Here is a 23,104-nt window from a genome sequence, read left to right as displayed (position 1 = left end):
CAGAAAGAGAAATACCCTGTAAGTTCTGTGTGCAAGACAAAATATGATGTTAGGGAAGCCACTGGCGAAAAAAGATAAGCTCAGCAAACAAAAACTGCAATGCCACTCAGCAAAGATTAGTTAAGGTGACTGTTAGGGAATCATATAAAAAAACAAAAAAACGATATTAAGGATTTCTGCAGCTAATCATGGTGTGTAATGAGTGAATATGCTGAAAATGGAAAAGAACATCACTGTGATCTTAGATGATAATATTACCATTTGTGAGCATGAATTACTGTCTCCCAAAGGTAGAAACAAGAGACCCAAGTCTGTCACCTGTCTTTTCATTAAGAAACATAACGTTACTCCACTGGTGATAATGAGGAGCATTCTGGGGGAGTTTCAGGAGTTTAAACATTAAATCAGTCTCCAAATTGCTATTGAGCAGAAATCAGTCCAGAATGAGCCCAGTTATTGTATGACAGATTACTGTTCCCGTCCTTTCATTTCTAGCTTTGGGAATCACGTGTTATTGCTGCTGGAAAGTCTTATAATATCTGGCAATTTAAAAAAAATAATAAGAAAAATAAAAACACCATTAGAATAGCATTTCAGGGTTGATGTGTTCAGAGGCCTTATGGTGAGGCAGATGAGTATAGATATGAAGATGATGGGACAGACAGAAAGAAAGAAAAAGAAAGGAAGGAAGGAGGAAAGGAAGGAAGGAAGGAAGGGCGTACTAAGAAGAAATATCAGCAGTAGAATCACTCTGAGTATGCCTGACTGCTCATACTGTATTACAACTTCTACAGAGCATATAAACACAGGCATGCTCACAAAATTTGAGTCTACATATTTCTATACATTGTATGCTGATTACAAATTATCTCACGTCAATAAAGAACAAATGTATTTAGTAAGATTGTGATAGTTAAGGCACAAACATAATCATGCTACTGATGAACTGCTGTACAGAGACAGCCAGCTGTAATGATACAAGGAAACAGTATAGACTTTCATTCTGTACTCCTTAAAACTTAACTTAAAAATGACTGACCTCTTTCTCCCTCTTTTTTTATTCATCATACACTCTGGCACAGAAGCTCGCCCAACACAAACAGACCCACTACTCTCTTCCTCCCACACACAAACCATTGATGTAACACTGGAACAACACGGTTAAGTTATAAAATAGTTGATTTTGTATCAGCGGTCTTAAATAATGTATGCAAAAAAACTAAGAATCACACTCAGAAGGGTGTTTAACACCAGATGCTTCATATCTGTGTCAAAACAATCACTCAATTTAGCCTTCAATTCTGTCATGTATCCCACATGTAGTGAGCAAAACACCTTTAAGACAGAGCTGGGTCATCATTAAATATCCCTTTACTGACATGCTTATTCAAACATTAAATTGAGATTTTAAAATGGTATTAAGCTCATACTTAATTGCTATGTGATAATTTGTGTCTTATCGTCACCTATCGTTGGCACATGATTGTTAATCCAAAGAGGAATCAAACAAAAATGATCCTTTTAATTATTTGTTACTTTCGCTTCACTGTCTCAGGACTGTGGAGCAAACTCAAATCATGTTAGCTTTTCGCAAATGTGTAATAAAATTAGCTAATAACAATATACAACTTAATGTATAAATATAATATATAAATGTGCAGCTGCACGTCTGGGTTTGGTGTTTTTTTGGTGAGCTTCGTGTTTTGGGCATTTGATGGAGACGACGCCCGAGTGCTAACGTTAGCTTAGCAAAGCAGCCGCCGCCATTACCGACAGCCGACATTAGCTAACACTACTAACAGGCCTTTAAGCAGGTAATATCACCTTAGTAGGTTCATACCTTACCTTACTTTTAATTATAGCTTTCTGGGTTGTATATGTTACCATCCTGCTCGCATTAAAAGTATCTAATCCAAGCGAAAATCAAATTACGCCGTAAAGCAACCGAGCCATTTTTACCGCAAGCTAACAAGACAGTTTTTTGGCTAGCCATGCCCAAAGCTTCCAGTGATGCTTCAGGGAAACATTTAGGACAACATAAGAGATTTTAATGAAACTTTACTAATCGTGGTCTCGTATATAAAACATCAGGTGTATATATATATATAGATATATATATAACATTGGCGTTAGGGTTACAGTCAGTGCTAGCTAATCAAGCATTCATCCTGTCTCTCACATAACCATTTGTGGTGCAGATATTATCTACGTAATGAATCTGTTCGTGAGGATATAACTACGTGTGTGTGCGAACCTTTTTGATATTGTAAACACGGGTCAACATCCCGATGCCTCTGTCGTTGAGGATGGTGAGTTTTTCTGCCAGTTTCTGCTGGCTGGGCTGGATCACTCCCCGAGACATCTTCTCTCTCTGTTTGGATCTCCAATTAAATCCAGAAAAAATATATATATATCAAAAATCCCCGCGGCCTCTGTTCCCGGATCAAATATGATATAAAGAGGCTGTGGTTTTTTATGCGTTAATAGATTTCGCCCATGTTCAGATTGTCGGAGACAGCAGCTTCCTGTACTCCACCCCTCCGTCTCCCTCTGCCTGGTTTTTTTCTTTTTTTTCGGTCACAGGGATGATGATGAGGAGTTGTCCTGATTTTTTTTTTTTTTTTTACAACGAGACTGGCTCCCGCTGCGTTCAGGTCTCCCTCGTTAAAAAAAAAACCTTTTGAGGCCGTGGTGCCCTAATTCTAATTGATCACGATTCGATATTCCAGTTTAACGAAATCCAACTTGGGTGTCTAATGACGCCTAATTTTAACCTTAACCATTCTCTTTAGTTCATACTAACTAATATACATACAGAAAGATTTCATATTTAATTTACAACCATTTACGAGCCTGTTTTTGCACATTTACAGTTAATCTTCCATATTTAATCTATAACCATTTACAACTCTGTTTTTGCACATTTACATTCAATCTTCCATATTTAATCTTCCTATTTAAGACTAGTAATGCTTAGTGAAATCCTGGTTGTATAGATTCACATTCTTATTTTTGATATCTTTTAGTACTTATTTACTTTGTAGTTAATATTATATTGTGTTTAGATTGCTAACATTGTGTTTTTTACTCATATTGTGTGTTGGATAACCTGCTGCTGTAACGCCACAATTTCCCAGTTTGGGATCAATAAAGTAATTATATTCTATTGTATTGTATTCTATACCTGCACCTCTTAGACATAATCATCATACCAAGTCACTTTAATCACTTGTCACTTTATCTTGTCATTCTCTGCAAATACTTTCTCAATTCCCCCGAGTTAACTTCATCATTCATTTTGTACTGTATATACCCCCTGTTTTTATTTTTTATTTTTATTTATCTTATCTATTCTGTTTAATGTGTATTTTTGAGCTTTCTTGTCTGTGCTGCTGTAACGGCCGAATTTCCCCTCTGGGGATCAATAAAGTATTATCCTATCCTATCCTATAATACCAAAAATACACTTGAATATATAATGGAGATATATATAATTTTAGTTATGTTAAATGTAATTGTGAACACTATAAAATAGTTGCACTACTGTTGGGCTGCAATGAACAAGTCTTCTTTTTTATTATTATTCTATCACAGTCTGTTGATTTTTTTGAAGATTTATATTCTATTCTAAAAGTAATTAAAAATACCCTGTGAAAAATAGATTTTTTTCAAAATGCATATTTGTCAATTCATCAGTCCAAATCCGAAAATACTATTAATGTTCTTATATAGATTAGGGGAAAGGAGCAGCATATAATTAAATCAAAGAAGCTGTACCAAGCAATGTTTCACTTGCTCAGTGTTTTCAATCAAATTAATTTTGGCTTTACAGTTATTTTACCAGTTAATTCTTACACAATTGCACCATTTAACTTTACCGCATAGCTGGTCATTTTGACAGATATACAGGCGAGTTAATACGTATATCATTATTAGCCACACCCTGTGCAGAGTTTGTAGTGAACTCTATAATTAACTATTTTACTAGGAACACTTGAACGCATCACATTGTTGACGCAGCTTCCGACTCAGCTGTCAGTTCTGTGTCGAGCCGATAGACTGTAAATAATAGCCCCGATGGCAGCTACAGTAGCTGTGTTTCTCACTAGTTAGTAGTCTAGTATCCTGAATACTCTTGAATACTCTAGCAAATCACATTATATCAATGCTTAAAACAGCAATGATCGAACTATTTTCGGGATTTGAGTAGAATAAAGAAATTAAACCGGGTGGGTGAACGAAGCAAAGGAAACCTAAAGGAGCTCTTTGATTCTGTCCACAACCAAACAATAGCCTATCTATAGCTACTATACATCTCAATGTATTTTTTTAAGGCAAGATTTTGTGTTTGCAAATTAGCTGAGAGTAAATGCACAAAATGTGTGTAAAGTAGCCTACAGTAGCCTAATCTGCTGCTAGTGGTCTTAAATTAGAGAACCCACTGTACTTACAAGTGACTGATTCACTGAGAAAAGTGTTTTGCTAGTGTTTTGCTAGGCCCATTAGGTGGGCCTATTGCTGGTTGTTTTGTTCTCATATATTAGTTCTACCACTTGTAATAGATGATCCGGTCAGTTAAACTTCCTTTCCTAAACCTTTCCTAAGTCATCTTTGTTTGGTTTCAGCTCAGTCTTGTGAACCCTGGCATCATGCATTCGCTGGCTCAGGAGATCCAGGGCTTCTCCAAGAACAGTCTGAAGAAACAGTGTACACACGTTACCACGGTGACAGGCAGGAAGCTGCTGGAGAGGAGGAGTGATGGAGGAGAAGGAGGCGAGCAGGTTGAAGTGCTGGAGGAGGGAAGTGGATGTGGATTTGTAGAAGACAAAAGTCTGGACCTTCAAGTTGGCGTCATTAGACCCTTCCTACTCCTGGGTAAAACATTCTACTTTATTCAAGTATTTCTACTAGCTTTATACGACAAGTTTACCATTGTTTACAACATTTTTATTTTTACTCTTGGTCCTCACAGCTGTGTCTGTTGTTGCCTGCTACTTCCTGCATAGCTCTGTTACTTCACCCATACTACTTCAGAGGCTATCACTTCTGATTGATTGATTGATTGAACTCTAATGTCAGACATGGTCTGAAATGTGTCTCGCATCACAGCGGCTCCATTTGCAACTTAAAAATCAAGACAAGATACAAAAATTTGATACACCAAACAAATATTCAAAGGCCTTAAACTTGCTTTGCCCGGGGATTCAGCTCTGCATTCACTTTTAGAATTGACTAGTGAACCAAAGATTGTTTCAGTCTGACCTTGTTAAAACGTGGGATCCTGTATCTGCGGTTTGATGGTAACAGTTCATATTCTGTGTTAAGAGCGTGGTCAGGATCAGAGGCGATGCTGCTAGCCAGCCTTAACTTGTTGTATAGGCTGATTCATTGAGTCTCTGTGGAGGTTTACCCACAATCTTTGAGCAGATGTTTAACTGTTGGAGCAGTTTAGACTTCAAAGTAGTGGACAGACACATATACCATGAGGTGTTACAATACTGTAGGACACTTAGAATCACAGAAGTGAAGAACAAAACTAGAATCTGTCGACTCGCCCCAACAGATCTCAGTCTGTGGAGGAAATCATTTCTTTGTTTTGTCTTTTTACAGATATATTTAATTACTAATTGTTACTCCAACCACTACGACATCTGCTTCTATAGTACTGCCAGCTTCCTAGTAGTAATAATACATCTCTGTTGTCGGGAAAAAGAGGGTTTCAATTAAAATATCTTTGAAAGTTGGAGTTTGTTTAACACAGACAGATGTTATAGACAGATGTTATAATATGTTTATGGTAGCACAGTGTGAAAACCTCACAGGAGCTTACGAGGTTTTAATTGTCTCACAGTAATTATTTAATAATGTCTCGGTCACGTCAGTGTGCGAATCCACAGAGACAGAAGGAGCTTTTTGTTCCTAACGAACAAAATCCATATTAACGAATAAATCAATGTCATTAAGTCTGAATTAGTCTCAGAGAGCACGGTGAAGTACCCTTCAGTCAGAGGACACAGGTTGACACCCTCTCATGTCAGCGTGTATCTGAAGTGTCCTTCTGCCTGACATTGAAGCGTCTCTCAGCTCTGGGGTGCTCTTCACGTCTGTAGCGTGCACTGTGCTGTGACCTCAACTGCAGGGGAGAATCAAAGTGAGAATTTCTCAGCAGGGATCAATAAAATATTACATCTGTCAGACTCAACAGAGGTGACTCTTTTCTATGCACTGATTCGCTGCTAAAAGCAATAAACTGTTCATGTCCCTGTTATGACACCTCACAGGATCAGTTACAGACCAGACAGGTCGGCTGAAAAACACCTCGTCTCCAATAATGAAATACCTCTTTGTTCCTGGGGATTGTTTGATAGCCTCTCTTCAGACGAGGGAGACACTTTTTGATTTGCTTGTGTTTGCTTCTTTTGTCTCAGCCAATCTCAGCCTATCATTTATTTTGAGCTTTCATCTTGTTGCCTCTGATGTTCTTGTCACAGTTGTCACACAATTTTTTTCTTCTAGCTTTGTTTTTCAACTTGCAATTTCTAATATTTAGAACATACTGACATCCTTTGATAAACTCCAAATATTTTTGATCTCGTTATGGGTACGACTGTGACCAGTTCAGATTGCCTTTCAGTTATTGGCCCCCGGAAAAACTAAATTAGACCTGATAGACAAAATGTTGACCTCTTATCACTGATAATAATATGTCACTTCATATTTGTGTACCTATAAACTGTACGTAAAAGAGGGATGAAGCCTCCATATCTGGAAAGATCAGCTAATTGGAGGGCGCCTTCAACGTGCTTTCATTCTACCGGCCAGCAGGGGGCGACTTCACTTATTTTAGGAGAAGAAGTCCAGCTGTACAGAACTCAAAGTGAAAATGACCTGGCTTCTGTCCTTATTCAGCGACTAATTACATTTTCTTAATGAATTTAGACACTTTCATGTCTTCCTCAGTAACTCAGTAGTAGAAGGTTGTTCATTTTGTAAGTTTGAAATAACAAAAAGCAGAGTGTGTTTTAGGGCGTGTATGGACATCTTTGGTAAATACAGCTCACCTGAGTTAGGAATGCACCTTGAGAACCAAGCTAGCGCTAGCTTTAGCTGGAATGCTTGCGTGCATTTAACCCTCCCTCCTTTACAGCTCCATGCTCTCGTACAAAACATGGACACCTCTCTGGCTGTCTCTAGGTTCTAAAACAAAACATGACGGCAGTGTCCAAAACCCAAGGCGCCTAAGCAGCAGTCCACAAACAACTGGATACGCTCAGTCTTCTGATCTTCAGTCTTACCCTTAACACAGCATTAATACGTTTAAAAAACAGGATTTTACATTGTTCTGCTGAAACTATTTAGCGGCCAGGCTAGCTGTTTTCAGTCTTTGTGCTATGCTAAGCTAACCTGCTGATAGCTTCATATTTACTGTAAAAACCTAAGAGCGGTCTCATCGTCCTGATGAAACTCTTAGCAAACAAATAAACACATTTCCAAAGCTCTAGAATTCTTTTACCTTTAACTTTGAGATATGTTTTGACAGGTGTAAATTTAAAGAGGGCAGATAACTAACAGTTTAATTAAACATTTGAAGCCATTGTGCAGATGAAGCTCTTTCATCTCGAAACAGTGCATTTTTAAAGAAGTTTCATCTTTTCTTTTATTGGGTGATGCGCCTGAAAGAAAAGAGTATTTCATCTTTGATCTGACAACCCAAATGATCAGCAGATATTGAGCTACATTTGAAAAGGACAACAGTTGTTACATACAAGAGACTGCAGAGGATAGTTGTCAGGGAAACTTGAACAAAAATGCTGTACAGTTTTATGTCTAAATATAGAATTGAACTGCATTTTTAATAACATTTGCCGCGCACAGTATAAATATGACTGAGATGTGTCCTCTGTAGCTTAGCAGATTGAATTGGTCCCGTGTCACACTTGTATTTAAAAGCGCTCTAGAAATCCTAGCATTCCCGCATCCTTTCACAGATGTGTCAGTTTAAATCTTTTCCTTTTACACTGATGAGGCATACAGGCTGGAGCTGGATTATTTCCAAAGACTCTCTAGCCTTTGGATTTAGATTTACTTCTGAACACCATGAATTTGGCATTATGTGAAAGTGGCTTTGGCTGCTGCAAAGAGTGCAAATATTGCTACTGTGAAGGCCGTGAGCTGCTGCAGAGCGGCCGCTCAAGAAATCTGGAGGAATCCCTTCCAGCATTTTCTGTTTCCATATGTCGTATGTCCCTTTACAGTAATCATCCAGCTTCTGTTCAGACTTCCACTGTATTTGAAAATGTTAACGTGACTCCTCTTTTAACGTATCCTTCAGTGACACTGAGGCACCTTTTCCCCTTCACTATGGTCTTTGACATGCATCCTCTGCTGCATCAGTCATTGCACTTTTTCTGTTCTGAAGTCTTGTCATGAAATTCCTTTTCTCAGTCTTATCATGAACATCATAAACCTCTTTGTCTGCAGCTGTAGATAATATACTGTTTATTCCAGCTGCATTTTAGCCTGGCCTGGTGTTACTGTCATCTTTCTTTCTTTTTTTTTTGCTGTCGCTTTAAGCTGTTTTACTGCTGCTTTCTGCTGACTGATATCTTCCCCCGTTTGGTGCTGCAGCTGTTCAGAAAGTGTTTCTCTGTCTGGATGTTTTCCTACTAAGTGATATAAGTGCTGATATCCTCTAACATTTGCTTCCACTGCTGCTGAATAGACCTTTTTTTTTGTGTGCAAATTTGTATTTATGTGGGGGTGCGACTTCTTTCTTACAGTGTTTGTCCGCTGCTTGATTGTTTGTGTGTGTGAGGAATAAGGAATATTTTTATTAGTTCCAAGTTCACAGTCAACTCTATTTTTCATTTAGCATCTATCTGAGAGAGCATGTGTTACTCTTTACTTTTTGATCTTGCTTATGTGATGTAATCTGTGCTAATGCATGTGCATGGGTGCCATAGGACTTATTTTGATGCCATGGCAACGAAACAGGTTTCAATATCGTTTGGTTTTATAAGTATTACAGTATATCAATGTTTAAATTCTGGTATTTAGAAGACCCTGGTCCATGTTATTGATTAATCGTAAGTTGATCATGTGATTAATTGTTAGTAAAATGTCAGAAAATTATTTTATTATAACATTAGTTTACTTCTTAGTTTGTCCAGTCAACAGCCTACAACCTTCAGATTTTTTAACTTAAAATTAAGTATTTCTGTTTCATGAATGACCTACATGTATCAACATATCAATTATTTAAGTTTTAGCAAATTCATTTTCAAGTTAGTTCAAGTTAGTCACGTTATGCTCTGTCAGCTCATTAGGGAAAAAACATTTTACCAACATCATGCATCACCATCAACACATTCTCAACACTCTGCACAGATGAATGAAGTGTTACATTTTGTTTTTCTCATTAGAAAGGTAATGATAGATGATAAATATGCACGTAAGGAATGAGGAAAAGTCAGTTTTTATTGAAAGCGTTTGTTCATGGATGTGTTTCTGCTTTTCCAGCCTCTCAGGATGCAGCCCAGGACTTTGACACCCTGCAGAGACATAAGGTCAGTACAAGGGGATCAATACAGCGGGCATGCCCTTGTCTTGATAAGATCACATGTGTAGTGGCATGAGATTAGAGGTGGCCATGCAGGTGTGCATTCCTGCGGCTCTGCGACAAGCAGCCAATAGCCAGAGGAGCTTCATGACTCATGCAGTGACAGTTTAGCTCAGTAGAGGGAGTAAATGATTACACTAAGTCTCAGCGCTGCTGCGTCTCCACATCAGAGAAATGTGACTACTGCTCTCTGCAGAGGCTGCTCCCAGGCATGAGCATATTGCTGCCTGTGCAGTCTCAGGATGATGAATTGGAGAGATTACAAGTGCCTTCACTTCCTGTTACTGCGATGAAGCCCTGACCGCCTAATAACCAAACCACGCAGGGTTTCCCAGACAGCTATTAAAGCTCAGGAGGCTTAACTGAGGGCTCAGAGGACAATTTATAAAAGAATCTGTTCTTTCTGTCACAACATTTAATGAACACTTACTGGCATGCAGATTAAAAAAAACAAAAAAAAACAAACAAACGTATTTTGTTGTAGGTGTCGTTTGTCAGGAGATACAATCTTTTAGGTAGAAGACAATTCTAACATTTAGATTACACACCCTGTAGAATCTATTTTTGAGACTCCCCTGTGTCCATATTTTCACATGAAGTGAACGAGTAGCCCTCTGATTTACCTCGATGATTTAGTGATTTTAACATCGCCCAGGGTCCTGTGATGGATTAGGTTTGTCTTTCTCCTCTTTATCAAGCCAATCTGATGTATCTGTACTGACTAACCTTTAGATTTCAGCATTAAAACCAGTTTTGCTCTCCGGCTGCCTAATATTTGCAACGTACCTCTCTGCCTTCAGCTTCTTCATTAAATATATTTGAATGCCTAAAAAAATACGTACACAAGCATTGTCAGAGTCAAATTGTATCAATTATGCTTCATTCAATTTTATTCCAGCAGCTGGATCCAAAATTACATCATCAATCATGATATTTTTTGTGTCACTGACTTAATTGCTACATAACTCGATTGGAGAATGCACCTGTTAAACATGGCTGAGGATGAGCAGGAACATGATGGCTGAAGTATCTGACAGTATCTCGGCTTAAATCCAGATCAGCAGGTTTCTCAAAGCACGAACTAGATACGGTTCACTGTTTGATTTTCAGATTTATCAAAGCATCCTGACACTCTGCTCAAACAACATTTAAGTGATGAACAAACTATAAACAGGATTTCACACACCATAATTACAACCTGTATGTGTATGTAAAAACCCTCTTTACATCTTCTTTGTCAAACATATCTCATGAAAAAGCCGAAAGCAACAAAAAAATTCTCCATATCTCATGACTTTCTGACTCCCTGTCTGTAACTCTCAGCTCAAAGTTCATTGGCTCTTTACTGAATAAATAAATCTTTAAATATTAAATCGAAAAAAACGAAGAAAAAAAAAGACCCGATACTCTTCCAAAAAGCCTGGCACTTTAGATTTAGAAAATGTTTCTCAAACATCACTTAATAATGCATTTGTTTTGACGTCTTTTTTTTTTTGCTGCCGATTAATCAGCTTCGGGTGTTAAAGTGAGTATTTTTCCGCAGCAGGATTTTGTGTGTGAGATTTGGTCAAAATAATTTGGTGTGTGTGTGTCTGTTCATGGTAATGAAGGAATATGTCACCCGGTGTAACAGTGTGACTCACTGATGTGGTTTTAATAGATTCTTGACAACAAAGGAGCCCTATGGCAGCAGCGAACCAGCGGGCCCTGAAAAAGAGGTTCAAATTAAATGTAGATTTTTTTTCTCACTATCAGTGCTCAATAATTACATTACATTCAAATGCAGAGGAAATAAAGTAGGCAGTAACATCACCACGCCCAATTAGTTAAAAAACAGTCTTTGCCACTGCTAGCTAGCTAACAGTCAAGAGCCTCTTTGAGAGCTAGATATGTAGTTGCTGATAATGTATATAGTAGCAAGTTTATGTTATCAAAGACAAGTTTATTTAGCCTGCCTCTGCCATCATTGTGTGAATGGGTAGGTGTGAAATGCTGTGTTAAAAAGCGCTTTGAGTAGTCAGAAGGCTAGAAAAGTCCATTTTCCATTTACCATCCATTTTGGGAAGTGGTCCACAGAAATCTTACTAAAATCAGAAGTGGACTTGAGTTACTTTGGCTTTGACAAAAGGAACAAGATATATGATCAGAGAGTGACGTTTATATACAGTGACTGCCTAAAGTGTCTGCACGCGACCACTACGATCTCCGTGCACGTAATTAAACGGCTGCATTATGTTTTCTGTTTGTCAGTATGTTGTTCCCCACTCTTTTGTGGATGTTGTCATTCAATTGGATTACACATACCATTGATATGAAGGCAAATATTCTCATTATAACATCGTGTAGCGGACTCTGTTTGCTTCGGCCGCTACTTCAGTGTTGTTTATTTGCCTCAGGAAATCCCCCGCCCCCCTTCCCGTCTGACAGGGAAAGTCCCCCACTGTGAGGAGCATATGTGAACGGCTAGGTCGGGAGAATCTCCGGAGAAGTCCTCCTGTAATTATCTAGATATTATCCGGAGTGCATATGTGAAAACAGCTAAGCTGAAACCAAAGCAGTGGCCTAATATATGCAAATTTTGCAACGACAGTAGGAAACCTCCCTAAGGGGGCTCTGTCTGACAGCACTCACTCTTGCTGCCCTGCTAAGTGTCACATGCATTATTTCTGTGAAAACCGAAAAAGTTTGTCTACTTAAGTCAACAATGAAAGATGAAGTGGAGTTATCCGTCTATAGGAGAGAAAAAAGAAACAGGTTGAAAGAGAACGAGGTGTAAGTGTTGGGACACTGGCAGACATGATGGTGATTAACGCTGGTTGGAGGGTCCCCCAATTGATTTTTGTGCCTAGGGCCCCCGACAGACTCTAGAATCGCCACTGTATATTATCAGGCTTTTGATCCACACAAAATCCTTTTTGAGCCAAGGGAAAAAAAAAAGGAATATCCACAGACCTATCCTTTATCTGTTAGAAAAGGATGGTCGATAATAAAAGCAGTCCAGAAGCGGGAAACATCAGAACAATGTAAGCTAAATTTAAGTGAGACAGGACAGATACTACGAAATGAATTGGAACCATCTGTCTTCTCTCGTTGTCTACTCTCTTTCCTCTTCATCTATCTTCCCCCTCCTTTTCAACTCCCACCCGCTCCATCTCTGTGTCCTCTCACTCAGTCACATTCAGGTGGTGTCATGGCCATCAATAAGTCTGACAGAATATCTCTCTTACCGAGGCAAAACATCCTTTTAAACAAGTCAATGCTCAGGGGTCGTTGGCTCAAGGACTTTCGTGTCTCTCTCTCTCGCCCTGTCAGGTGTCTCATGTGCTGAATGTGGCCTACGGAGTTAATAACCTGTTTCCAGATCAGTTTGTTTATAAGACTCTCGAGATCCTGGACCTCCCAGACACCGACATCACGACATATCTTGGGGAATGCAGTTCCTTTATTGATCAAGCACGAGAACAGGTATATGAACTGACAAAACACACACAATAAGCATATTATTTACTTGTACACGTTGCCAGATGACAATGCTGTAGGAGGTATCGAAACCTAAGGGAAGTTGTTATTACAAATATATGCATTCACATGGTCTTAATGTTAAGTTTTACCTTAAATGAAAAAAAAAAAAGAAATACTTTTTGGTGTTGAGTTAGTGTTGGAAGTATGATGAGGGTGGAGCAAAGGGTTGCTGAGAATAGAAGTCAACCCCAAAGTGACACAATATTGCAGTTCCTATTAGAGCTAGGTATCGGCTAATTTTATCGCAGATATGCGACGATATTTGTAGATTTATTCACCCAATCAAATGGCATTTAAGTTGAGTATCTTTGTATTAAACTAGCATTTCTCTTTCTGGCTGTCACCACTAAAGAGTGCTGTGTGGAGAGAACGAGCATTATCACTCTCCAGAGTGGTGATGCACATACATGCACAGTTACTTTGCGGTTGTGTTGGATAACTGTATTTGAGGGATCAATACAATAAATCTTTCTCTATGGATTGAAGATAAGTTAAAGAAAGATATCGGCCAATATATCGGTATCCAATGTTTTTTTCTCTCTAATATCTCTATCGGTATCGGCCCCAAAAATTCCATATCCGTCGGGCCCAAGTTCCTATTGTGGCCACATGAGACAGGCTCTAAGAATGAGTAAGACTCCAGAGAGACCCACACTAACATTCCAATAATCATCTCTCTGCTAAAAACAAAACAGATGGACACATCCATAATGACAATAACAGTGTTGTCTTAGTGGCTATGTCCATTTATTCTATACAGTCAATGGACAAAAAGCTGCCACCAGCAGTCTCCACTGTTCCTGGGGGAACAATAGTTAACTTCATGTAAATGTATGATTCCTTTCATAAGGATAACGTAAGCAGGGATTTCAGAGGTGCTTGCAGGTAGATTTTGTTACCTTAAAGCAGACCATGCTACCTTTTCCCCCTGTTACCAATCATGCCTAGCTAGGTTAGCCAGCTGCTAATGGTAGCTTCATACAGTAGGGGTTTTAGACGTAAATAAAGTACATCACTGTTTCATGAATCACTAATGAAAACTTTGGGCTGAAACACGCTTTTGTTATCTCATTAAAAGTTATATACTTTCACTTAATTATTGATATACTTGAAGGGCTGACGTTTATGTCCTTACAGTGTTAGATTCAGGTCTGCAAGAACGCTTTAAAAAAATGGAAAAGCACAGTTCCCAAATGATGAAATGAATGAAATATAATACATAAATATTATCAGTGAAACGTGTCTTAAATGTTGTTATATAGTTTGTTATAAGATAACAAACTTTTGAAAGCATCAACTTAATTTTACAGGAAGACGATATGGAGAGAATCTTAAGTATTTTGTTTTCTGTTTGAAGGTCAAAATGATTTTACAACAATGCTCAATGTACAAGTAATAATAGAAATAAGATGCATGCTTTAAGACTAAATGTACAACATCCTCTTTCATAGGAGCAAAATGTAATTCTGTGAAATTCAAAATAACCATGAAAAGTACAGGTGCATTTAAATTCTTCTAGAGGAAATGTATTCAGTCATCTTCCACCTCTGATAGATGCAGACACATGCACACAGGACACAAACCACAGTTCCTGGCTTTTTTTCCAGATAAGGAATGAATCAAATCTATTAAAAAATATTTCTGTATCCACTTCTCCCCAGGGGGCTTGTGTAGCCTTAAAAATGCCGTCTTTTATATCTGCCTGCTAATTTAACATGTCGGTGTGCACACAGAGACTCTGCTACCACACTGCGATGCATTTACACACATCAGCCACAGTCAGCTATCTGTAAGTCAGCACAAAGGCGAGGCGGGTGGTCAGAATACCTATTAGAGGAGCATGCTGGGGTCAAAATGTTCTCTGCTTACATTTTCCCTCTGTGACTTCATGGGCTGTATGCAATACTATTCAAAGGATTATTTTGTTGCCAAGTCTTAAATATTCTGTGTGTGTGTGTGTGTGTGTGTGTGTGTGTGTGTGTGTGTGTGTGTGTGTGTGTGTGTGTGTCTGTGTGTGTGTGTGTGTGTGTGTGTGTGTGTGTGTCTGTGTGTGTGTGTGTCTGTGTGTCAGAGATTGACCAGAAACGGAACACGAGTCGATGTGAGCACTGATATGAAAACACTCAACTCAAGCGCAATGAAATAACAGCAAAACAAGAAACTTTGACAAAACCAAATTAAGTCACAATGTTTGCTGTGATGGATTATCTTGCTCTGGCAATTTTCAGTCTGCAAAAGTTTTCCGTTTTTTTCTCCCTTAACGAAAGAAAAACAAGATCTAGTGTGTAGCTACATTTACTGCAGACACCAGTGTAGATAATATAAAGGGGCACAGAAAGCGTTTACATGGATAGAAACATATTAAAGAATGATATTATGCTATAGCCTTCCTGCATGTTTTTTTGTCTGCTTCATGTGATTGTTTCACCCAGAGGGACGACCTGATTGGTTTATAGTTGGAAATGAAATTGCAGATATCAGTGAAAACATGTCAATTACAGCAGCCGTATACGCTTGTGTAGTCAAAGCTAATTTCAGTCTCATGTCCTTTGGTGCATATTGATTGACATGTAAAATAAAGATTGTGCTTGCAGTTTCTTTTCTGCTCCATTTCAGCCAGAAAAAAAAAATACTTTATTCAGTAATGGTAGGCTCCATGTTGAATAAAAGAGACAAATGTGTCAATATGCTGAGCTTCAGAACTGAGCCGTGGGCCTGCACGCATTGTCTAAAGATGTGGCTGGAATTTAAATTCATTCAAAAATTCATTTCCAGCCAGGCACTCTAGGCAGTAAAATAATTACATCAACATTAATATTAATCATGTCGCAAATTTTGACACACACACACATAAACCACAGGCACAGATTTATTCCTTCTCAACTTGTTCTACATGCTCTGTCTAATGCCGCGTTCAGAGATGTTAGAAAGTCAGAAACTAGAAAGTTTAACAAAAAAAAGTGCAGATGATTTATTTCCAGGAGGTTAACTTTCGAATCTATCCGATTTTACTGATTTATTAGATCGTGTTTTACAACTCTGATTGTAAAAACATTGATATAAATGTTTTGTTTTGTGTAAAAATGTTCGTATTTTGCAGTATGTGTCATGTTTAAACTGATAACTTTCTGGTTTGTCATGCCAAATTTGACAGCAGCAAATGTTAGAAAATGTTGCCACTGGGTCCAAACATTTTTGGATGAGAGTTGTCATTACAAATGTAAAAGAAAAACAATAGTCTTAACAGACATCATAGTTGGCCATGTTGATAATTCTGGTTTGACCTGCTAGTGTTTTAAGATAACAGCCCGTGAAACTTCTGCCACATCCCCTTTACATTACAATTAAACCTCATTTTTGAGCACATAAAATACAATTCTTATAAATGCATTAAATACTGACTAAACCTACTGGTAATAGAATATGACTGTAAGTACATTGATTCTCAGGTATTGCATTTAAGCATCAATAACAGTGACTTGTACTTTTCTAGAGTATTTTGAATTGTCTCACATGTTTGGTTTCTGGTCAGATACAAGTTTTCATATTCTTCCTGTTCGTTGAAAACCATGTATCCCAGCATGTTGTTTTTAAATGTTTGTGTGATTAACCGAAGGTTTAACTGTTCCTTTACTATTTGAAACAAATCTCTGAATTTTGAAGATAAAATAAAAACGTCCTTTGTATTAGCTGAAAAATGCATTTCCACAAAGCTGAAAACAAGGCTGTTCCTCTTCCCTCAAAGTGGACTTCTTCTCTATCTCGGGATCTTTGAGAATACGATGCATTGAGGGAGATTAAATTAGGCAACAGTATGTAAAGAAGTTAAAGTAATAGCAGCCTTATATTACATATAATAATAGAGCAATACTATTTATCCTAACACATCATGCTGAATATAATTGTCAAACAGTGAAAATAAAATAATTCAGGATGTTAACACAACGTGTTAAGATAATGTTGACTCAAGTAATGGATCTGATTACAATGGAAGGTAACCATTTATATACTGTATATACATATCATTTCATTTCCTGAATGCTTTTCCCTCTATAAAAGTAGAGGTTGTAATTAAAGAACAGGATTCTTAACTCTGACTCTGTTATGTGTCTTCACCTTCCTGTTTTTCTGTCTCACTTTGTTTCTCACAGGACGGTGTGGTGCTGGTTCACTGTAACGCAGGTGTGTCACGTGCATCCTCCATTGTGATTGGCTATCTGATGTTGAGGGAGGGACTGAAGTTTGATGATGCGTACGGCCAGGTGAAGCTGGCAAGACCGTCGATTCGCCCCAACCCCGGCTTCTACCGGCAACTACAAAACTACGAACCTTAAAGATGAAATTGTTGATCATTTGCTATCACCTTCTAAGTTATTAAAGCAAACCGTTTCCTATGTACGGATTAAACCACTATGGAGCTCAATTTCTTTAAGCTTTGTTTGTGGTCTGTATCACGTGGGAAATATCTGGCTCTTTAGTTGCTGCTGCACCTTAAAGAGATTTTGATGAAAGTTCACCAAAAAAAGGAAAAGGAAGCTGTAGCCTCTCTAACAAACCCCAGATGAGCTGAAAGGTGCTTCAGAGGGGAACTGCACAGTCGTTGATAATCGTTTTTTCCACTCTGTTCACATTACAGCTATCCTTTTTTATCATTAGCAATAAAAAATATTAAAAAGCGTTTCTTTATGAAACCTTTAAGCTGGAAAGGCCTGAAAGACTACAACTCCCACAATTCATTGTCGAGACACAAGATTTACTTAAGTGTGGGAAGAACATTGAAAAAGTGAAGCTGCTCATCAGTGGGAGGAAGAAGTGCCGTCATTAGGAGGTAGTCATATTGTTTATCTTTTATGATTTTGTACAATTAATAAATACTAGTAGGTCTCATTCCTGTACCATTTGAGTCTTAATGCTCTACCCAATAAGTGATTATATATCATTTTTGTCTAAAATACACTTGTTAAGTTGAGGGGTGTGTCTGTTTCTTCTTCCACAGCATTAAAAAAAATACTTTAAAATATGATTTGTCAATTTTGGGGACACTTTTGTTTTGTTCAGTTCTGTATTTTCTAATTGAAGACATACACGTTTTTCTTGGGGTACATCTTGATTTTGACATCTTTTACTATACAAACATATACACTGATCAGTTATAATGATCACACTCTGTGCTATATTGCCTCTATCTATCTAACAACTTAGCAAAGTTGATGAGCTAACCTCGCTCCCTTGAAATAATTAGCTTGTAATCAGCTTGTTAGATAATGAGGGTAAATCCAGTCGGCTCACATGCTAATCATCACACTCCACTGGGACGAGCTCCTGATGCTGCAGACTCACTGCACACAAAGGTTTCATATCCTATCAAGCTTTGATTGCTGTTTAAATAGCTGAAGTTCACAGTCACGGAGCTAAAGTAGACAACACGCTTTACACTTTTATCTGAATAGAATTTAAACAATGAGTCCAAGCTTTGGGTTTTTACACAAAATGCTTAATATAGGTCATACATTGTAAGATGAAGTGTTAAGTGCAATAATGTGAAATGAAATACATGTCCAAAAGACACATTATCCCCATAGTTTAAATTCAGTTATCAGTGATAAGGATTGTGTGCATAGTTTTTTTCAAGTCAGTTTTCTACAGAGCCTCTCTGGTGAGATAGTAATGCGTGGCCATGAGATAATAACTGTAAGTCATCTCAGTACAGAGGCTGTTCATTGTAGCTGAGCTGCTTTAAAAAACGTTTAACAATGGAAAAACCGTGATCTGCTCCTTTTGGATGTATTAACAAGTTACAGAGTGATATAGTTAACGGACTAAACAACTATCACACGTCTTTGCATTGAGACAGCTAACAATAATCATCATGTGGGCATGTATTCTTTGTTTTTATTTTTGTTTTTTTTAAATCAAATGTCCCCAGAGGGGTTCCGTAGTTTTAAAGCTGAACTTTTGAATTAAAGTGTCGGAGCATTTTTTTTGTATGCTAGAGTTTTAATATGCAATCCATGCAATTTGATGTTTCAGTACACCAACAAAAGATGTAGCTGGGAAATGTTGTTAAGTGGCATTGGATCATGGGAGTTGTTGTCTATATTTTTTAAATGGCAAGTCATTGCCAGTAAAATCTATCTGACACTTTAAACTCAACAGTCTGCTCATAAATGTAACTGAAGTTTTCTTTTTCTGCTTGCTTATTGTCCTCTCTTTTTTTATAGTTTATTTAATTGTTTGGTTGGTTTGTGTTTGTCTTTTCATATATTTGTCGTGTACTCTCGACAACATGAACTTTAAGACATGCCCTTAATGATCTCTCCAGATAGATATCAAGGTCCAATTCATTCATTCTGTGACATTCTAATAAAGAAGATTCAAGTAACATCATCTAACGTAAACATTTAGCCGTCTTTACTCCGAGGTTATCATCAATTGTCTCCTCTTGTGTTTTCCTTGAAGACAAAATGAATGAGTTCTGTCAGAAATATTTGCACAACTCCACATAAAAGACATCCAGTTCTATTTGTTTTACTATCACACTTCTAATCAGGGTTTTATTATGTGGGGGGTCAAGCATTGCACACATTTGATCACTTCCTGTTTTCATTTCATTGTGAAGCATGTCATTTCTTCATACAAAGTTTCTAAACAGTATACACTGACACATAGGGGCGTACACTGTTTAGAATTAGCTTGTAGTATGGATTTGGGACACAGCTCTTGTTAACAGCTTAATAAGATAAAGCTGTACTAGCGCTATTTTTAGGCCTGTATTTTGCATCCTGATGTTTGACTTCTTCTACAGACACTTGAGCTGTTTTTTGCTCTAATTGGAGACCTCATTTTCCCCTCTTTTTGAAAATCCAGCTTTTATACTTTATGTCAGTTGCAGGCTGCCATCGCTTGGGGGGAGAGCAGGGGCGGATAGAGGTTGGTTCTGAGCCAAATACTTGGGGGAGGAGGGAAGTTCTGCCAAATTAGTTGAATTCCTGGTAGTCCTATAAAGGTCATAGATTATTTAACGCCCCTTTAAAGCAACAAACTGACTGCAAGGAGCAGGCTTGGTCACTGTTAACTAAATATTTTGGGGCTACAGCTTCACTTTCCCCCCATAAATGTCCAATAAATACATAACTCTGCTCGTTAAAGTGCTCAGTTGAAAAACAGGCAAATCAAATATTGATTCTGTGTCTGACTAATGGCGACAAAACCAATATGCAGTCTGTGGCAGCATTAGGAGTGGAGGGGAGTTTGGCCTTTTCTTTGGTCCTTTTCAATGGTGTATCACTGAAGAGTATCTGCTACGGAGCCAACTGGGTTTCCCCTGACATTTTTGTGACATTTTACCGTCTGGATGAGTCGGCCCACGAATGGCACAAGCTGTCCCATCTGCAGGGTCTCGTGGGGTCCAAGCACCATCTCATTCTGCGCAGGCCTCAGCATGAGAATATTAACAGACAGTAAGAGGTAGGTTACATGCAGGATGTTGAATAATTTGTCCCCCTAAAGCAGTAAAATGTTATCTGGCCTGTTAGCTTTCATTAGATTTGATGAACTGCAGATGTGAACAATGAAGGAATAATGGATGGCCTTTTTGTCTTTCCCTTCTTTTAAAAACATCCCACACATAAATCGAACACACATACAAAAGAAACCCAGTCATAAACCGGACAACATAAACAGTAAGCCATGATAATTACAGCTTCTGTTGCCTTAGCTTGTATTTTTTTACATGAATAGCACAAATGCATATGAGCGTAGCTGCATGTACACCATTTGAATTCAGAAAAGAGCACATGTAAATCATATGTAATGTTTGTGTTGCGAGTGAATTCATTTAAATAGGGTTAATTTAATAGTGAATCATGCTGTTTGTGTTCAACAGTATATTTGTTAATGGATAAACAGAGGTGACAAATTAAAGCACAACTCTAGCATTACATGTTTACCAAACAGCCATGATGCAGATAAAGGATTTATAGACCTAAATGGAAAATGTTTGAAAGAACCTATTATGCCAAAAATAAAAACAGACAAAAGGAACAGGTAGGCCGGGATGGACATACAGTAATACCACGTAACATCCTTTGTCTGTTTTTTCTGCAGAACACAAACGACCTTCTCACAACAGCAGGACAAACAGGTAAAGAGGAGATATTGTCCTCTAGCTGTTTTTTTTTCTTTTGAATAGGTACAACAACGTAAAAATAAACCAGATGGACTAAAAGTCCCTCCGGGAGTTGTTGGGATATTGTGTTCACAAGAAAACTTAATGCCACTGCTTTTGTCAGCACAGAGGAAATAAAACACAATGAATGAATATACTTTCATTCGGGACACGACAGGACTCACTGAATGGTTTAATGAACATGAAAATGTTGTCATGTTATGGCCTTCATGGTCACCAGATTACAAAGAGTGTGGAGCCTCATGCTGAGGAGGACGCACGCTGTTCTTGTGGTTTGTGATGGACAAACTCCTCGCTGAAACAGAGACACTTCAAAAATGTATCCACTCTTTCACACGGAATTCATATTTTAACAAAGTAGTAACACATCATCCTGTTTTTAATCTATCTTCTTCCTTATACAGTAAATGGGCAGATTGTGATATTAACTGCTCCCATTAGCATTTGTTATTTTGCATCTCTGTGTGTGCGTGTGTGTGTGTGTGTGTGTGTGTGTGTGTGATATATATATTATTAAACAAACCAGGCATTCATTTAAAACACAATATTATTACATAAAATAATGATTTCCTTGTTATCGCCCAACCCCCAAAACAGGATTTATAATCCTCCAGCCCCATTATCTCCACACTGCATTGGAAAATCAAACAAAAAAAGTATAATGCACATATAAAACATCTATGATAGAATCCAGGGGAAAAATATAACTCTGGACATCTACATCAACTAAAGCATACATAAGCAGTCTGAACCTCAGAAAGTGCTGAACAGGGGGTAAAAAGTTAGATTTGTATTTGTGTAAAAATTAATCTAGTGCAGCCGGTGGGAGGGTTTTAATCTTATTGCAGTATTGGATCATGGGACCCAAAGCAGAAGGAAATTTATCAGATAAGCCTCTTACTGTGTGCTTTATTTTCTCAAAGCTCAACAACAATATTAGGTCACTAAACCAGAGACACTCTAGGGAGTCTTGACAATTTCCTGTGGAGGAAAAACCGCTTCACAAGCTGACACTGATGCAAATGCAGTAACACAGAGTCATTCAGTGAGAAAGACAAGTCAGGAATTGTTCTTTTTTTTTTTTTTTTTTAAATGAATGAATGAAGTGTAACACAGAAACACCAAGCAGCACCTGCAGCACCTGCAGCGCTTGGCATTCGTACAACATGAATTAACTGTTTCAGGTAAAGGTTTAAGATAGTGGACTATATTCTGTTCGCAGTGGATGGGAAACAAATGATATATGTGTAGTTTCACCGTCTTGCTGTATAGTAGTGGTAAGTTAACGGTTGTATACACAAATGTATTCGGAGCTGTTGCAGTGTTTGTGCAGTGAAGCGTCCCAGGTTGTCCTTCTTGCAAAAGGTCATCAGGTGCATTTTTTTTGGAACTTAACAAGGTCCAGTTGGGATTTGAATATATCAGGAGGCACATGCAAATTACAAAGCATTCTTGTAAATGCTGTTTTACAATCTACAGGGCGTTTCACTGAATCACTTGTTTGGGGGAGGTGTGATCACAGAAAAAAGAAAACATACATATCAACATTGATTGGAAGCACAACATGGACAAGATGTAGCAAAAAAAAAAAAAAGACTGAGTACTTAACAAATCTTTAATATGTTTTGGTTTTCAAGTAAAAGATAACAAGTTAGAATCAGTTTTGATGTGTTTAAATCTACTGTGAGGAACTTTGTGTTTGTGTTGATTTTGGTGCCCCCTGTGGACAACGCAGTGCATTTGATCCCTTTCCTGACCATGCACTGCACATGCCC

The 23,104-nt window shown here is 38.0% G+C and overlaps 2 protein-coding genes across 11 annotated transcripts in view; one reads left to right on the top strand and one right to left on the bottom strand.

Moving 5' to 3' along the window:
- The window catches only part of nckap1 (NCK-associated protein 1), a 31,716-nt gene extending 29,191 nt beyond the window's left edge, over positions 1-2,525 (bottom strand). For 4 of the 8 annotated variants that reach the window (XM_061040330.1, XM_061040332.1, XM_061040331.1 and 1 more), the window contains exon 1: positions 2,255-2,520. In XM_061040330.1, coding sequence (XP_060896313.1) covers positions 2,255-2,362 — 108 coding nt within the window. In that variant the 5' untranslated portion in view covers positions 2,363-2,520. Of the gene's footprint in view, positions 1-2,254 lie in introns of all 8 variants that reach the window. The other 4 variants (XM_061040328.1, XM_061040329.1, XM_061040327.1 and 1 more) reach the window with 3 other exon arrangements.
- On the top strand, positions 1,687-17,551 carry LOC132975637 (dual specificity protein phosphatase 19-like). 3 transcript variants are annotated; one of them, XM_061040338.1, is made up of 5 exons: positions 1,687-1,814; positions 4,626-4,875; positions 9,520-9,566; positions 12,932-13,084; positions 17,293-17,551. In XM_061040338.1, exons 2-5 carry the CDS (start codon positions 4,650-4,652, stop codon positions 17,473-17,475), a joined length of 609 nt encoding a protein of 202 aa, XP_060896321.1. In that variant the 5' UTR covers positions 1,687-1,814; positions 4,626-4,649; the 3' UTR covers positions 17,476-17,551. The 3 variants fall into 3 exon arrangements, with proteins under 3 accessions (XP_060896321.1, XP_060896322.1, XP_060896320.1); XM_061040339.1 differs by lacking the exon at positions 1,687-1,814 and adding an exon at positions 4,032-4,108; XM_061040337.1 differs by lacking the exon at positions 1,687-1,814 and adding an exon at positions 4,047-4,229.
- Positions 17,552-23,104: the final 5,553 nt, after the last annotated feature.

Source organism: Labrus mixtus, chromosome 6 (assembly GCF_963584025.1).
Source record: "Labrus mixtus chromosome 6, fLabMix1.1, whole genome shotgun sequence".
In the NCBI taxonomy this organism is placed as follows: Eukaryota; Metazoa; Chordata; class Actinopteri; order Labriformes; family Labridae; genus Labrus; species Labrus mixtus.
This window is presented reverse-complemented; position numbering and strand designations above follow the sequence as displayed.

Bases quoted from the DNA above. Each gene is read 5' to 3' on its own strand.
- LOC132975637 (XM_061040338.1), top strand. From the start codon at position 4,650: ATGCATTCGCTGGCTCAGGAGATCCAGGGCTTCTCCAAGAACAGTCTG. The intron at 9,567-12,931 runs GTCAGTACAAGG...TCGCCCTGTCAG, and splicing joins ACACCCTGCAGAGACATAAG to GTGTCTCATGTGCTGAATGT. The intron at 13,085-17,292 runs GTATATGAACTG...TGTTTCTCACAG, and splicing joins TTGATCAAGCACGAGAACAG to GACGGTGTGGTGCTGGTTCA.